The sequence below is a fragment of the Toxotes jaculatrix genome, chromosome 1 (assembly GCF_017976425.1).
Source record: "Toxotes jaculatrix isolate fToxJac2 chromosome 1, fToxJac2.pri, whole genome shotgun sequence".
Lineage (NCBI taxonomy): Eukaryota > Metazoa > Chordata > Actinopteri > Toxotidae > Toxotes > Toxotes jaculatrix.
In genome coordinates, this window is record NC_054394.1 from 21,638,069 (window position 1) to 21,655,455 (window position 17,387).

The window sequence follows — 17,387 nt, forward strand, 5'->3', positions numbered from 1 at the left end:
CAGCTACATCATATTGCGTGTAAATCATGTCTAGTAAACTTTGAGGATTCAATGATAAGCCAAATATTCTTTACCTGGGATGTTTCGACTACACTTCCCTGTACCTTACTGCCCTCCTATGGTTTTTAGTGGTAGTAAAAGGTTGCCTAGGTAATAGCTGAGGGCTGAACATGCAGGAAAAATCTATTTGATACCTGAAGGTTGCATCCAAAGAACTGTTATCCTTTAATGAAGTGGTGTAGTTCTGTGGTTATGATGCCAGCAGATTTTTTTTTTGTAATTTCAGTTCAGGAGAGTTCAGTTCTTTGTTTCAGTTTCTTTCTTAAAGTGGCCCTGCTGGGTATCGACAAGGATTAAAGATTGTTCAAATGCAGATTCACACACTGAGGCCTTAGATAAAAAACACAAAATATCAAGTTTCACATAGATATTATGAGTCTGGTGGAAAGACATTTAATTGCAATACATGAGGACTGTACTAATATTAATATCTATATTAAATTTGTGAAATCTTTGGTGGTGCTTGTGATTCTTCAGTGTTTCGCTGACGTGCAAAAAAAACAAAACAAAAAAAAACCTAAGTATGTGTTAAAATGCAATGGTTAATCTGCTGTTTTCATTTCTATTACATGTTGTTTTGTGCTTTAACATGAGGGTAGAAATAGGGGTTGTTGAAGTAATTAAAATGGTAAAATGTTAACTTCTGACAACGCTTTTTATTTTAAGAAATCAAAAGACATCATATAAATGTAAGCAAAAATGTGAAAATCAACCAAAGGTTGGATTCTTTGTTTTATTGAAGCCAGGGGTCTGATAAACATTTTCCTTATCTTTGTCGGCGTAAGAAGCTAGAATCCACATGGCCGCTTAGAGGCTACAGAGTTGTGTTAAGTCATACAATCAAACTTCTGAATTAGTTCAGGACACAAAAATGCAGCCAGCCATGTGCTTACAATGTCATGATATCCTGAATACAAAAGGACTGGAAGCAGAAGCTCATAGTCTCATATAGATGTAGACTGTCAATAGTGGTCGAAGGCAATTCAGTTAGGATGTAAGGATGCAGTTGCTTTCAACTGACGTTTGAGTACAAAAGTTACAACATATGTTCATTATTCAATCTTGGGAGCAACATCCAATCTTTATAAAGAGCAAGTGCAACTTTGAAACCAAGCAGCATGAGAGCACTTCATTCCACTCAGCTAAATGCCAAATTGAAAAATATGGCCATGTTTCATTAGGATAAATCAGCATGGTCAGTTAGGTCAGGGTGACATGTCAAAGTTCTTTTACACAGAAAGTGTCTATGGGCAAAGCCATATTTAAAAACAGAGAACAAAACATGTGAAAGTAGGATGTAAACACAAACAAGGGGACGTTTCATGAGCAAAAAGGACAACCCTGAAAATGAATGGACATATATTTGGTTTATCTACTTCATGATGTTCCGAAAACATCCCTGGCAAAAGTGTAATGACAATGATTTCTATAGGATCGATATTAAATTTACAATATTACCAACAGAAAGGAATTATTCCATAGTCAACCACCAGGGGCACCTTTCATAACTTAAGCAGCAAATGCGGATAAACAATGAAGTTTTACTGTGTAGGTTAACTTCTAAGTTCATTACTAAATCTTCTAAAAAGGCAAGGCAAAAAGAAAAATATGCATTCTGTATCTTTAACTGTAGCAACAGGGAATTGATACAAGTGTCCAAGGAAAAGTGCTTATTTCAACATGTGGCGGTACTGCGCCTGGCTGTTCTTAAATTGTGCTTCATCCACTTCGGCAACAGACCATCAGGTGCACATTCCACCCAGTTTCAAAGAACAAAAAAAGGAGAAATTAAGGAAAAATAAAAACAATAAGAGCTTAATTTTGATGTAAAGTAAATCCAAACACACAGTTGTGTAGCATCGTTGTGACAACAAATCAAACCATCAATGAAGCAGACTGTACATGAATGTGGTCTTGTGGTTATTCCCTTACAGAACAAAATTTTAAAAAATGAAGTTAGATCTTAATTGAATTGTATTTGTAGACCAGTTTAAATATATCAGAACACAATTGTGGTGTTTTTTTAAATTATGAAATTCCAGATATGGTTGAGTGAAGTAAGGCATTCCTACCATTTTTAAAGGGACTTAATCAAAACAAAGTTTATAGGCAGGTCTGAAATGTGGAATGCAAGGGCTCCATGCAAGAGTTGGACAAAATATGGCCACTGGTTAATCTTATGGATGGCTACCAACTATAAAAGCAGAAAACAGTGACTAATATGCATCTTTGGTTCCATGTTCCAATTCACTCCAGTTTTCTTTTTTTTGCTATTGTTATTTGAATAGCAAATAGCTGCTCTCTTCACACTTGCCATTACTTCTGTGAAAGCTACTGATGTACACTATCCATAGGATTAAGAAGGGCCTTGCATACATACAGACTTGAGAATGATAATGTACACTTAATTCATTTTGATTAGGTTATGGTGTCATGAAACCATAAGCATTATTACAGATTATTTGATATGATACAGTATAATGGATTTAATTTGAAAAAAAAAAAAAAAAGAAATTACATAAGACAATTAAGCAACCCCTTAAGGACACACAAATTAATTAGGAGCATTCCCGTGAAGGCAGGGTGCCCAGTGTGACAAACTGTTAGCTGTACATTGAAGGCAAAGGTCGTCATTTTATTGGGCACTGAAAGAGACCGAACAAAAAGACCTGACTGGACAAACAGGTTTCCTACAGGGATGTGTTTCTACAGCTACTTCATGTAGAAACTGGGAATGTTTTAACTGACATGCGAAGTACAGTGTGAATAAAACACGTGAAACCAAAGGAGGACAGTGCTGTCAGACACTGAAGGATACAATATCTCGTTTTGTTCAAAGCACAGCAAATCGTTGTATGTGTTTTGGCTGCAAAGCAAGTGGTTTCAACCACACTAAGTGATCGCCTGGGGGACCCAAAAGTTCCTTCATGTGGTTTCTTGTTAATATCAGCAGCCTTTACAGTTTGTACGAAGGCATTCAATCTATTGCTCTATTGAACACTATGATCTAGGCCACAGAAATAGTATTTCTGAAAAATAAACAAGAGACCACAGGCTTGTTGTACATTAACAAAAATGTAAAACAAAATAAATTATTTGGATTACAAGAAATGGACAAAAACCTTTTAACTGATGGTGCGACAGTGCCTTTCCTCTTATGTAGACAAGCACCTCTACTATGACACAAACAGCTAACTGTGCGAGGCACTTAGGAGTTATAGTAGGAAAGATGCTGCCCAACCCCCTCCCCCAAATATACACACCTGTAGCTAAAGAAGCGATTTATGTTGCAACCTTTAAGCCTGTCAAATCCCAACCTGTCTCGTTTAGTCAAAAGAAGCTATTTTCAGAATTTGGACAGAACTGCATTTTATACAAAATCAAAGTTAACCTGAATAGATTTTTTTTGTTTGTTTTTATATTTACAGAATCCTTCGAGATGAGTAGGGCAAATGATATGATATGCTGTCAGCTATCTGGACTTGTCATATTAGTGTCATGACGTCAGTGGCATTTTAACATGTGGTACAGATCAATGTTTCCTTAAGCCGATAAATGGTGCACAAAATAAAATAAAAAGGAGGAACTTTGTATAAATACATCAGTATCATATCCAACATTTTTTACATACTACATATGTTTGCAAGTATTTTTATTACTTTTTTCAGTGAATATATCTGAAGTTTAAATACCTTTCCAATCGCAACCAAATTCCTTCCATCAGATAAGCTGAAGCAGAGGCCACAGGACCAGTATATTTCCACTCTTTAAACCCATGAGGAGAGGGTACTTTACCCCAGAAACTGGAGGGGCCTGCAGCTCAGCGCATCAGGCTGGCTGCCAGGGAGTGTGCACACATTTCCATAAAACTGGCATCCCTCACAAAATAACATTTACAGTGGAAGAGAGGACAGAAATAAAGCCAAGCCTTCAGCACTTATCATCTCATTAACACCTCCATCTCTGCTCTCTCTCTCTTCCCATTTCACCAGAACACCAAAATATCTGATAGCATCTGAAACTTGTTTTGGTGAAACCACTGTGTGTGCTGACTGATATAAACAATGGGAATTTGGTCAATTTTTTACGCTCACTTGTACATGTATTTTTTCCAGAGTATAACGCAGTGGACGATGCAGCTGTTTTTTTTTTGTTTTTTTTTGCCTTCACGCTTCGTTCTCTGTCGGCGGTGGTATGTTGTTAGCTGAAACCATGGAGTCTTGTTTGCGAGTCATCCTGTCCAACTCAGCCTGGACATCAGTCAAACCCGGCTTCTGCCCTTGGAAAAAGACAGGAGACAAAGCCCAAAAGTAATCTCCTGTAGCTTCTGTGTGTATTGATAAAGAACAGTGTTCTATGGCCAGCAAGCGGATAGATGGGGGTTGGATGGTGATGCGGTCCCATGCTGGAGAATTGGCGACTCTCTGCCGCAGTTAACACACATGCAAAACTAATTATCAGACAAAAGGATCGTGTAGTCATGCATTATACTTTCAGCTGGGTCTCACAGAGATGTTAACACTGCTCAGTGCTGGAACAAAAAGTACATGTCAGTGGTCTCAGACACAGAGATGAGTTATGCAATGTTTCCCTCAACATTTCACTGAGTAAATTCAACTATTTCACAAACAGTATTTGACTTTGTTATATTTACTTAATATAACAAAGTAAAAAACATATGTTGGAGCTGAAAAAAAAAAAGAACTGCTGACATGCAAACCAGCTGTGGTTACTCGAGCAAAATAACAGATACATTAGTTGAGCAAGAGAGCAGTGGGATATGATGTGGAGTGAGTCACATTAGTTTCATGGGGGCACTTATGGTTGAAGGTTTGGTGCATACAGGCCTGTCCCAAGTTTCCTCAGATGACAGAAGCTCAGTCAAAGAGAACAAATTTTCTTTTTCTCTTGTTTTAACCTTCTTTCTCAGGCTGTAGAGATAAAACTCCAGACAGGAAAATTGTCCACAGCCTCCATCAACAAAAGGCCCTGTTTTATAACTCCTCTTATTTTAAGAGTGCATGCAGTCAATGCCCTGAGATGGATCTAAATGATCAGGATGCTATAGTCAACAAGAATGCTTTACAACACTCTGGAAAATAGGACAGCTGCTAACCTGTAAGGAAGAGGGTTTAAAAACAGGGAGGCTGTTTTCACTGAGATCGGAGGTGAGAGCACTGGAATAAGAGGTTGTACCTGTTTTCTTGGCAGACCCTTGCACTCCGGCTCCAACTGCTCCAGTTCCTGGGCTCCCTGGGGCTCCAGTCTTTTTACTCAACAGACTGTTGAAGAAGTTAGCCAGCACTCCCTCATTGGCGGCCCCTGCTGCAGGAGAAACATGGAACTTTGGTATGAATGAAATTTCCTTTTCTTGTGAAAATTGTCAAAGATAACAAACAAGATCCAAATAAGTTTTACATATGTTTACTTCATAATAGCCATCACCCACCACACCTTACTACTGAGTTGCTAGTTGCCTTTTCAACACTAAGACTACTTAGAGCACAGGATGGTTACAAAGATCTTGCTTCTTGCTTCAATTGCAAACATCTCCTAATATTGCGGTTCCAAATTAGAAGTTTGGGATAGCTTCAGGATAGACAAAAGGATCGTGTAGTCATGCATTATACTTTCAGCTGGGTCTCACAGAGATGTTAACACTGCTCAGTGCTGGAACAAAAAGTACATGTCAGTGGTCTCAGACACAGAGATGAGTTATGCAATGTTTCCCTCAACATTTCACTGAGTAAATTCAACTATTTCACAAACAGTATTTGACTTTGTTATATTTACTTAATATAACAAAGTAAAAAACATATGCTGGAGCTGAAAAAAAAAGAACTGCTGACATGCAAACATTAGAAGGTTCCAAATTAGAAGTTTGGGATAGCTTCAATTGCTTCTTTTCAAATACATATTTTTTGATCCTGATATATATAATCCCTTTTTGCAAAATAAAGCCATATCTTCATCTTGTAAAGATAATAAGGGGAGGTGTAGCGCTCTCTGGTATGTCTACCACCCTAAAATCGCAAGTTTGTCTCAGAGGGTTTTACAGTCTGCACAACACATGACACTTGACCAACGACGGCTAACAATGCCACAATTCAAAAATACAACTTGCGACGGTTAACAGACATCTATTGAATCTAGTTTAAACCCAACATTATTTTAGTTGATACCGCTTGGGGGCAGTATTGCAGCACATCAGGAGAAAGGTGCTCACATTACAGCCAAAAATCAAAGATGGGAAGGGAAACAACTGAAATTGAACTGAAATTGAAGCAGGGGTCAAAACATTTGTTTCAATAAATGTGGATGGTGAAAGAGTATCTTGAAATAAGCAGAAAGGAGTGTGCCAACCCATACTAGCCAAACTAGAGAGAGCTGGAGTGCAAAGTATGATTCTTAATAAGTGGATATGAAAATAAATGAGCACTCATAGAGCTCCTACCTTTCATGTTAGGGTCAGGCTTTTTGACAGCAGCCATTGGTGAGCTGCTGGTCACGGTGGGTTGGCCAGGACGAACTGCAGGCCTGGGGGACCCTGAGGCTGGCCGTCCTGGAGACTCCTGCAACACAGAAACAGATTAGTTTGTCTTGCCAAAAGAAAAAGGATACAGTCCAAAGAAAAAGGAATAAACCCATCCATCACAAAGACTCTACATTTTAGGGATGCTGAAACACTTACTGTTGCCCCTCTTGTTGGCGTGGCTGGCTGCTTCGCTAACAAGGACTGGAGAGAAAAGGGTTAGAAAGTGAATGGCTTAATTCACATGGTTTGATTCAAGCAATAGGTTCCTATGCACATTCAAATGGAAAACACAAAGCCAAAATGGACACAGCAAAAATTTGAATTTTGAATTTTCTCAAAATCCAATGTCATACACACATATTTATGCCATTTTACCATCTTATTCTGAATGCCTGCACGGTTTCCATTAACTCCAGTTCAACTCCAAGTTTGTAATCCTGAACAAACTTTAATGTAGATGTCCATAAATAAAAGGGCAGTCAGTGCATTTAAACTTTAGAGAAGCTGTAGCCTCAGTTGAGTGTTTTTTAAACTGCCTTCCTGGTTTATTTATTGACAAAAAAGGAAGTGAAATGCAATGTTACTCATCATGTGGAAGTTTCAGATGTTCACCAGCACATGAGTATAAGTATACAAATTCGTTTTATAGTGAAAATACCAGTTCAGGATCACCGGTAACTAGCTTTTCACGTAATCTGTCATGTAACAACTTTATTTTCTCGCACTACCAATAATTCTCATATCGTTAAAAAAAATGGCCATCTCACATTAGCTGGGTTGACCAGGAGATGACATTTTATTTATTTTTAAAAAACACACCATCAATCTCACTGGCTGGAGACAGAAATCATGAAACATGCAGGAAAGATTGACACATACCTGTTGCTTCATCAGAAATACCTGCTCATCCTCTGCATTTATCTCTTTGTCATGAACCAGCTGTAAAGAAGAGCCAAGAAGAAATATCGCCATCAAAAACGAGGAGAACGTATGATATCGATGGCAATAAGCTCTGAAATACTTGCTGCTTCATGTGGTTATTTAATTGGCACTTCGAGTTGGAATGTCAACCTCAAAGTTTAAATTGTGCTTTTGTAGTATTTGCATTGCCATACCTTTCTTACTGGAGGCTTTGTGATAAAATCTTCAAATCGATCTTCAGGTCTGACTGTTGAGAAGTTTTCATGCAAAATCCCAATTTTCTTCTCATTATCCCAACCAGATGGACTGAAATAAAGGAAGAAGCAGTTCATTTACAGTCAGTACCATGATATAAACTGTGTTGTAGAAATTTATGTATTGTATTTCCTCTGAATGAAAATGAGAATTCGGTTTTTGGTCTGTCATTCATAACAGAAACTGAAAGATGACAAGTGCACACTGTTTGGTAACAATATTACCTAAATTTTCCAAGTCAGTAATATTTAATGAAAAACTACAGAAACCATGATAACCTAAGCAAACCAGTGCAACTCTAGCTTCCCTTACATGAACACTGCATCCTTCTCCACCACTAAGGCAGGTGTGGTGAACTGGAAGTCATACATCTTATGTACTATATATTTGTAAAGCAGATCCAGGTTCTTCTCCTCTTTGACTGAAGTGTAGATCAGGCCAGCTCCATCTGTTTAGTTCAATTAAGGCAGCAATTCTTGGGGTAATGACATAGATGGTAGAGTGACTTATTGATGACAATAAAATATCAAGGGCCAACAAAAAAAAAACAAAAACTGATGTATGGCCCAGTTCCCTTTGAACAGCCAATATTATAAATTTAATGACAACCGTGATAGAATAACAAGGCATTATGCACTGAAAGGATACACTGTAAGCAAAATCGCCTGATGTGGGACTGGATGAAATCGAAGTGCTCCTCTCTGTAGTCGTGCTCCTTCTCTAGTACGCTGACTGCGTCACACTGATGAATAAAAAATTAAGAGAGGGAAAAATATAAATATTTTAATGACAGACAATAAAAATGTTAGCATTCACAAATATATGAACGAGGTAACACTGTCCTGTGCATCTTAAGCCCGTTGTGCAATGACAGTGTTTTCTTTTGTGACTGTAATTGGAACAAATTTTTTTTCCTAAAAATCTATCACATCAATATGCTCATCTTCCAGGATTTTTATGTTCCAAATGTTTTTTTTCTTAAGCACTTAAAACATAAATTTCATAAGTCACAAGTCATCAATATCATTTTTATAATTTTTTTTAAGTTTATTGCTAACATAGAGTGATAAATACCAAATAATGCTCTTGCACATTGACTTCTGCAAAGCTGAACACTCTGACAAGAGCTAGACAGAGGCACCAAAGATAAAAAAAGGCAAGCATGTGAAGCTCTGCTGATGACTAGACTGCATGTTTCAGCACAAGTCTTTGCCTGGAGGGTTAACAACCAAGTATAATGTTGGCCTTTTATTAAAGGATACTGCCTCACAAAGCACAACATAAAAGCAAAAGCATACTTAAAAGTAAACACAGATGTATCAGTGGGGAATGGGCAATGAATCGATGGACCATGACTGCAGATCGCCTGAAAGAGGTTCTGGAAAACCATTCAGCAACTAAGGAGAGGGTGGCAAGACATCGCTTATAGGGTGTGCCCAGAGATCTTATCCTAAGACAAGTATCCCTCAAATTTTCTGAGGACAACTGCCATAGGGATCAGGAGTTACACTTCATAGCCATGATAAAGTATTGCATTAGATTTTACTATCATTATTTTCGCTCTTTGGACACAAGTATGTATTATTAGGTCAGACAGCCTAGAAAATGTCTTACCTCAGACACAAGCAACTCTGAAAAGCTCTGACGGATAGTCAAAAACTCTTTCAACAACACCTAAACATTAGCTTCCTCTAAACAGAGGTTATGACTTCAGACTTTTTGTGCTGTAGGAATCATTTACCTTTGTGCAAACTATTAGCACTGGAATGCCCAGGTTGTATGTGAGTGTGTTGTCCCCAAGCGGTAGCACAACAGCCTCGTCTTCCCCTGCTGTTGGGGCTCGTCTCTGTGGGGAGGATGGGGTGGCGTCCTCTGGTTCAGAGTACTCCTGGAACGCTTTCACCACTAGTGGAAAAACAAAAGAAAAAAATATACAGATTCAGATCATTAGTGAATATACAGTCCAGCTCTGGATGAGTCCAGTAACAATAAAGATTAGTTAAGTTTCCAGAGTCTTTATCTGCCTGATCATGCTCAGTCTCACACTCTACTCCTTAAAAAAAAAAATACTCACACAGAGGAAGTCTTTTCCACCCCGAATTTCATGCTATATTTAACAATAATCTCAAAAAAAAAAAAAAAAAAACCCATTTGGGATTATATTACAGTATCCTCTGGCATAAATGTGTATATTGAAGGGAGATCTCATCAAGTACAAAAATACATAAATAAAAATTTGAACCAGCAGTCCAAATTCAGATTTATGCAGATCTGCCCCTCTGCTCTGCGTATCAAAGAAAAGTGTGTTTTTTCCCCATCTGGTGTCCAATTGATTTGCACTTTTGAATGCTCTCTCTCTGTATTATGAGCCATTCTAACATGCATGTAATAGGAGTGTAGTGATAAGGTAACACACAATATATCCACATATAATCACACGAAATGTTCACTGTTACATAATAGATCTTGGGTGAAAGGTAGAAAAAGATTATTACATGGCATCCTTCTTTTTCCTGTTGTGCTGCCCCAGCTGTACAGACATTTACAAAGCTGTGGTAGGAGTTGGTGGTGGGGGGGCTTATGTGCAGGAAGCTTTGGCCTACTTCCTCAGGAGCTTCGGGAATGCAGTTGGGGACAGCCCACAAAGCCAGACAGAGTAGCTGTTTTGAGCCAATTCCTTTACTTTAAGACATGGGATTTAGTACATGGGGCGAGCTGGTGTTACAAGCAATCTAAGAGAGAACCCTTTTTGAATACAGGATTACACAAATCCATTGCATATGCATAAATATGTACATTTGCAGACAAGGGCAAAAATTTAACATGCTGATTTTACAGCATCCAAAAAGATTCCACTGATTGAAGTTTTTATAGAGAGGACAAGTAAACCTCATGTGACAAAAAGTTTTGAATGACTGCTAAAAACAGTCAGACTTGTTGTCTAATCCTTCCCACTACAGAGACTTTAGGCTACATAGGGGGTCTGCTGGGCCTAGACATAGCACACAAATATGAGATTTAATTAATGAAAACACAGAAAAGAGACTAGATCAAATGGGAACTGATCACAGCCTGAAAATGTTTACTTTACTGTCTCCATCACAATGGTGTCTAAGGAAGCAGTTAAGGAAGTAGCAGATTATGCTGAAGGACTAGTTTCAGTAGTTTGTATGGAGGCTTTGAGATTTTAATTTCACCATGAAAACATTAGCCTTTCCAATTTGAATCCTAAAGGGTGTGATGGTAAACTTATATTTTGAGTGGAATATCACTTTAATACAAAATACAAAGTGAAAGAGACAAAGACAGACAGACTTTGCCCCACTAAGACCTATTTATCTGTTCCACAAACAAAGGTGAGGTCAAAATGCACTGGTACACATGACTGAGGACTGCTCAGTTATGTGTACCACTTGAAGTACTCAAACTGGGCCTCAATGATTATATTTTTTAAATCACAAAAGAATACACATACTGTATATTAATCATTGAGATCCCTACTTAGCAAATTTGGTCTCACTATCTGTTGCAAGACAAGTTCAAGTTTTACACCAATCTAAGTGTTTACTAGTTATTGCTGCTGACTCATGGTTAAACATTTTTATGACTGTCAGGTTACTTGCTTCCTTTAATTTAAGTCAAGCAGACCCTGAGTCAAAACAAAATACCCAAGCTGTTTTTCTACACAGTGTTGCTAAACACTGTAGCTAAAAAAATCTCATCAGTACCACAGAAAACGCTCAGTGAAATATTTCCCATTTCACCGTGTGGTCCAGGCAGCAATAGGTTGATCCTGTAATTTGACTTGAGACAACTCAGCAGGCAGCCCACTTTAGTAACAGCATAGCAGGAGTTAGAACGCCCGGCCCACTGACTGCATTCAGACCCACTCAGTTTACGTCGCTTCCTTTCCCTGACGCTTCTGTTGGAGGGGCGGGAACCATGATGCAAGACGCCTGCAAGACTCTCTGGACAAAACCCTCTTGCACAGACTTCCAGTCTTGTCTGTCAGCCTGCCTCTCTCACTAACACACTCATATCCACAAATACGTAATCTGACTAGGTCTCTTCAATGTGCTACTGACATCACATGATTATAATCATCACTGACATGCTGGAAGACGCTTAATCTGGATGACATGTCTCAGCTAAACTGGAAATCTGACCATGTCAGTGGGTGGGGTTGAAATTTTTGGCCAAAAAGAGAAAGTGGGAGGGATTCTAGAGAAATCTGGCAAACAGACCTCGTTAAGCCTCAAAAATTGAAAATTGTGAAGAAGAAAAAAAAATATACTTCTAAAGTACAGACAAACACTGTGATCAACTTTAATGAATGCTCAAGCCAAAATCTACTGAATACAAAGCAATATGTAGAAAACTCCAAGCAGTATTTCCGATCTACTGCTTTGAATAAATCAATTTCAACGAGGCTTAACTAATACAGCAGCTTGAACTAAAATAAGTCAGTAAAGCCAGTTGACGCAAAATCATTAAAGCGCTCCAAGTTATTACACATAATTGTTTGGAATTAACAATGTGCTTTAGTCATCACTTGACTACCAGCTTCTCTTTTCTTTTTCACACTTATCCCCACACACTTGACTGCTTGTTACCACTTGTCACTGTATTAGCATGTTATATGTTACAAAACATTTCTAAACCTGTTTTGTCAAATTCCTCTGCAATAACTGAACAATATGACTTCTTTGCAATAAGTCATTTCAGACCTATAAGTGCAACAGCAGCAAGCAAAATTTAGAGCTAGACATAAACCTTCTGTAAAACCCTGCAGGATGAACTAACTTGTCTGAGAAGCAACAATCTTTCCAAACACAAACGAACTGTTCATAAGCGAGAGATGACCAATTCTAAAATTAACAGGAGAACAACATCTGAGTGCATCACACTCATAGATTCACAGATCTTGCCTCCAGCCAGAACACACAGCTGAGGATCATGGGCCTCTCTGATGATGACCTAGAAACATCCATGACAATGTGTAATGTTGTACAGCACTCTGCCTTAACTACACAGTGTCCAATCTCTCCCTTTTCCCAGCAGCCAGTCAGCAAGAGGTCTGGCTCTCATTATGTAAGACTCCCATTGCTTCCACCCTGGGATGCTTAAGGCAACTTTGGTGAGTACCGTTCCCTTCCTTCTCTTTAGATATACAATTCAAAAATATGTATGCATGTCATGTTTCCATTTATGTGCCAGATTTTTGCATGTTGACATGTAAAATTATTACATCATAACAAATCACCAGCTAATATCAATCTTAACCAACAATCGGCTTTAACAAAATGAAGACCCATTTGGGTGTATACCAGTCGCTGCCATTCATTGCACTGCACTGCCTTTCAAAAGGTGGCTTGTGCTTATTGTACACCCATTGCACACATATTGCATTGAAGAGGTACTTAACTGGATGTTTCATTCCAATATCATGCACAATGTGAGACCCACACAGGTAAGTAAAGTTAACTGTTACTTACTTTTCTGCTCCATTTCTCTCATGTCCTCAGGAGGAACCTTGAGCTTGTCCACATGATCGCGGAGAACATTGGCCCACTTCTGTAGTGACTCCATAATGGTCCAGGGCCGTGACATATCCGCAACAAACACAGCTAGACAGTCAGGTAGTGTCTGAGCTGAAACAGCAAACTTAAGCAGGCCTTTGTGGTATACATCCCCATCCAGGATCCACACATTACAGCGAGTAAGGTCTGCAAAGAAAAGGCAAAATACTAGTTAAATACAGGCAACCAGTTATTGTTTTAAACTCCTGTTATTTTGTAAAGGCTACTGCTGTTAAACAACCACAGAAAAAAGTTCCAGCAGGTAAACTCACCATCCCTGTCCTCATCGTGGACATTTAAGTACAGATACTCCAGTCCCCTTCCTTTCTTGTTGTGATCGGTTCCTTGAAGTTTGGCCATAAGCGATGTTTTTCCTGATCCATCCTCACCTGCAAGACATTTTATTCATCAGCTATGACTTAGTTTATTATTACTGGTAGCAGTAGTAGTACTGATATGCATACTGCATCTGATATTTTTGATTAAACATGAATTTTATGTGCAAGTATATAGACACATAAGGGCTACGATGCCTCAAACAAATCTTCTTGGTCTAAGGCAGTATTTCTCACATTTATGGAAGGTCCACCATAATAAATATCACTCAGAAAGGTTACAGTGCAATCACTACCTTTTGTGAATTCAGTTTCATTTTGGGGCTTGCGGGCCCTCCACTCCCCTCAGAGCTGACCACCACAAGTGTAATGCAAACACTGCAGAAGCATAAATTGTAACACATGTGGCTTAAGTAATACTTACCAAATACCAGGATATTTTTTCCTGATGGCAACTTTGAACTCGATCTAGTTGAAACTTCACTCAGTATTGAGGACCTACAAGAAATAAGAAGACGCATGTTGAGAAAAATAGGTAGCCAGACGAGGTACAGCTATGGATACAGCCCGTAGATTGATAGTCAAGTGGCACATTGACAGCTCCCCATCTCAGAACATACTGTGGGTTGCTACCCTAACAGTAACTGGTCAGCTATCGTTACAAAACTATTACTTGTAATATTAGAGAAGATTATCCAACTTCCAGCTGGCCCAGTGATGTGTCCACGGCATCACAAAAAAACAAACAGGAAATGATAAGTCATCTCCACTGACCGGTAGGTTAGAAATAAGTGCTTAATGCTAGCTTAGGGTCTGAATCTATGAAACCTGACAATCTGAAGCCCCATTACAGTACGATCCGTAATGATTAGGGCCGACTAAAACCAACATTACCTTTCTTCATATTTCGGTTAGTCAGTTTTGGTATTAGCTTGTTCACATTAACGTTTATGTTCCTGTTAGCCTGTTGTGTCTGCATAAAGGAGCTAACTAGTATTTAGCTGTTGTCTTGACATGGAGTGATAGCCCGTGATAGCATTAATGGCTCTCCCAAACTTGACTCGTTAATTCAACGCATTATTAAAACTCGCTAATGGGCAGTCTTGATTAACTGCAAAGTAGCTGATGAGGAGTAGCCCAGTTAGCCGATGTTAGCAGAGCTGCTAACACAAGTAACGTTAGCATACTGACCGCCCAGCTTCAGTTAGTGCTAATGTTACTGCTAGCCGGGCCGGTGTTTGACTGAGACCAACCGGCAGTGACAAAGCAGAACCGTAGCGGTTGTGCTCTTCCATGAAAGGTCTCGGCAAACACGAAGTCGTTTAAAGAATAGCAGAACTTGCCAAAGGTTTTGTCCTTCTTCCTCTTCGTTGTTATTCTCGCCTGCCCCGGCTGCGCCCGGGAGCTGTTTCTCCAGAACGGGAGCCATCTTCTCTTTCTACAACCACAAAGGCAAGGCCCTGCTGCTTGGGCACCACTAGCACCGCCTTCAACCAAGTAGCCAAAGGTGCGTTACATTCGTTGACCGCTACGCCGCGCCGGCACTCAGAGTGCACTTCTGCTCATTCGACAAGATCATGTTTTTATTGATTGCTTTAATAATGCCTTACAAGGAAATATATCAGGAAGTATATATCGAGAAATAAATGGTTTGTGTACAAAATGTTATACTGGTTACATATATATAAAGAGGATTTGACAGAGGTAGATTATTTCTGGTTCAAACATGGGTTCAAACAATCGAGCAGTACTTCTGGCAACATGCCAATAAATGATGTCATAGCAGATTATTTTCACTTAACAGCTGATGGAGAACACGGTGTGATATCAACAATTACCTGATGGCCAGAAGTTCAAAATGCTTCAGAGTTTAAAGCAAGTGTTTAACCAACAGTTTTCTGACATGTCATTCAGTGTGGATTTGACCTGCAATTCGGAATCCTTCAAACTTTGTTTTACCATCTTAGCACTTGTCAGCATGAGTGTACCCAAGTGTAGTCGGTTTAAACCAGTTGGTGCCATTTCTAGCTTTCTTATAGCACATTTGTTCTTAACTTCTTCTGTTAATCTTCATGCAGGGAAAGGCAAGAAAGCAGGGTTTGAGTGGGTGCCATGGTTGCCCAGCAGTCTAATAAACCTTTAAGATATCCATACATACAGCTGAATGCACATGCCACTGATTCAAAAACTACTTTATTTGAAAGGATGTTGATTTATACAATAATATTTGGGCCAAGAAGGATTAGAGAAGCATTACAGGTATTGTACACACTTTGGTTTGGTGTCTTTGGAAACAATGATCCTGGTCACGTTATCAATAAACAGCCTTTTCTACTGAGGGTGAAGTGTGAGGCGTGCCTCTTTTATGACTTATCAACAGAACTGTGATACACTAACACTTATGGCCATGACATGGAAATACATCTGGCAGCAAAAACACAGAAACAGAAATTTGTCACAAAAACTTGTGTGTCCGAATCCACATTAGTAATCATCTAAAGGCAAGACTGTTCATTTTGTACCAAAAAGAAAACTACACTTCTAAGTTTCTCAAAAAACAAAACAAAACAAAACAAAACAAAACAAAACATATTTTGCTCCTTCAGCAGTCATTTTGTACAAATATACGAATGACTGTTACTCATGTTGTAATAAAAATGCTCCAGTAGATGGTGCTATTCATATTCATATTGCTGAGCAGCAATATGGGCAGAAATCTGTCCTCACACATTTGTACTGAAAACCTTATACTTCACTGTGGTTAACATTTTATGTTATTTATGAATTATGAATTTTAATAGATCAACCTATAGGAAATTCATTCTGGACTATCATATTGAAGATAGGATAATCTATATACATCCAAAACTGTTGTCTGTAAAGTGCAGTAAACATTATGGTGTTACCAGGAGATGATGCTGCCTTTTTCACAGCAGACATTCTTCATTGTAGAAGGAAAACCACTGATAATGGCTGCGTTCCATTTGGTTTACTTGTTCCATGGCCCTAGTATAATGCAAATATTATTGGAGTTCTCAGAAACCACTGTAACACTGATGTATGAAATATTATAAGAATGTAATTGTACTGAAGTGAGGTGAGCTTTATTTAACCATTAGGAGGCAGAGTTTCAAGCTGGATCTTTATCACGTTACCTGTGCTTTTGAGTTGGTGTGCAGGCGTTACTCTCATCCATGACATCTCAGTTGGTGAAAAAGAATAATATGCCTTTGCATGAAAAAAGCAAAACTTATAAATCCAGACTGTCATGAGGAGTATATATAACATACGTATAACATACCACTTTCACACTCATATTTTATATCTGTGTGCCACACCCTGTGCAGACTATACCCTCAGAATCTTCCATTTTAGGACAGACTTTGCATCACGTAGGACATTAAACACATTTTTGAGAGTTTTGTGGTTCTGACTGCAAGTTATTGTCAGTAAATTTTGAAGTGAACGTCAAATGCCAAGCTTAATTTTTTAAAAGTTTCTTTTAATTATTGTAACTTCATTTGTGTATTAAGGAAATATCTTAACCTGCCCAGACTATACCCTTCCTCTCACTGGGAATTGCACACAATCACATATATTTGACACATTCCTGCACATACTCTGATGGTGAGCTATAGGCCTGTAGCATGCTGCAGCACCTGTTTATGTATTTCTCCATCTCTTCAGCCTTTCTGTCACAGT

General features: G+C 38.7%; 1 protein-coding gene across 3 annotated transcripts; it reads right to left on the bottom strand.

The window, feature by feature from the left end:
* Positions 1-788: 788 nt before the first annotated feature.
* Positions 789-15,152, bottom strand: dync1li2 (dynein, cytoplasmic 1, light intermediate chain 2). 3 transcript variants are annotated; one of them, XM_041061889.1, is made up of 13 exons: positions 15,029-15,152; positions 14,110-14,183; positions 13,623-13,739; positions 13,267-13,497; positions 9,513-9,676; positions 8,420-8,513; positions 8,084-8,219; positions 7,711-7,822; positions 7,475-7,534; positions 6,752-6,796; positions 6,515-6,632; positions 5,257-5,385; positions 789-4,339 (listed from the first exon to the last, which is right to left on the bottom strand). In XM_041061889.1, exons 1-13 carry the CDS (start codon positions 15,112-15,114, stop codon positions 4,227-4,229), a joined length of 1,479 nt encoding a protein of 492 aa, XP_040917823.1. In that variant the 5' UTR covers positions 15,115-15,152; the 3' UTR covers positions 789-4,226. The 3 variants fall into 3 exon arrangements, with proteins under 3 accessions (XP_040917823.1, XP_040917908.1, XP_040917996.1); XM_041061974.1 differs by having other exon boundaries at positions 5,257-5,382; positions 15,029-15,143; XM_041062062.1 differs by having other exon boundaries at positions 789-4,334; positions 15,029-15,143.
* Positions 15,153-17,387: the final 2,235 nt, after the last annotated feature.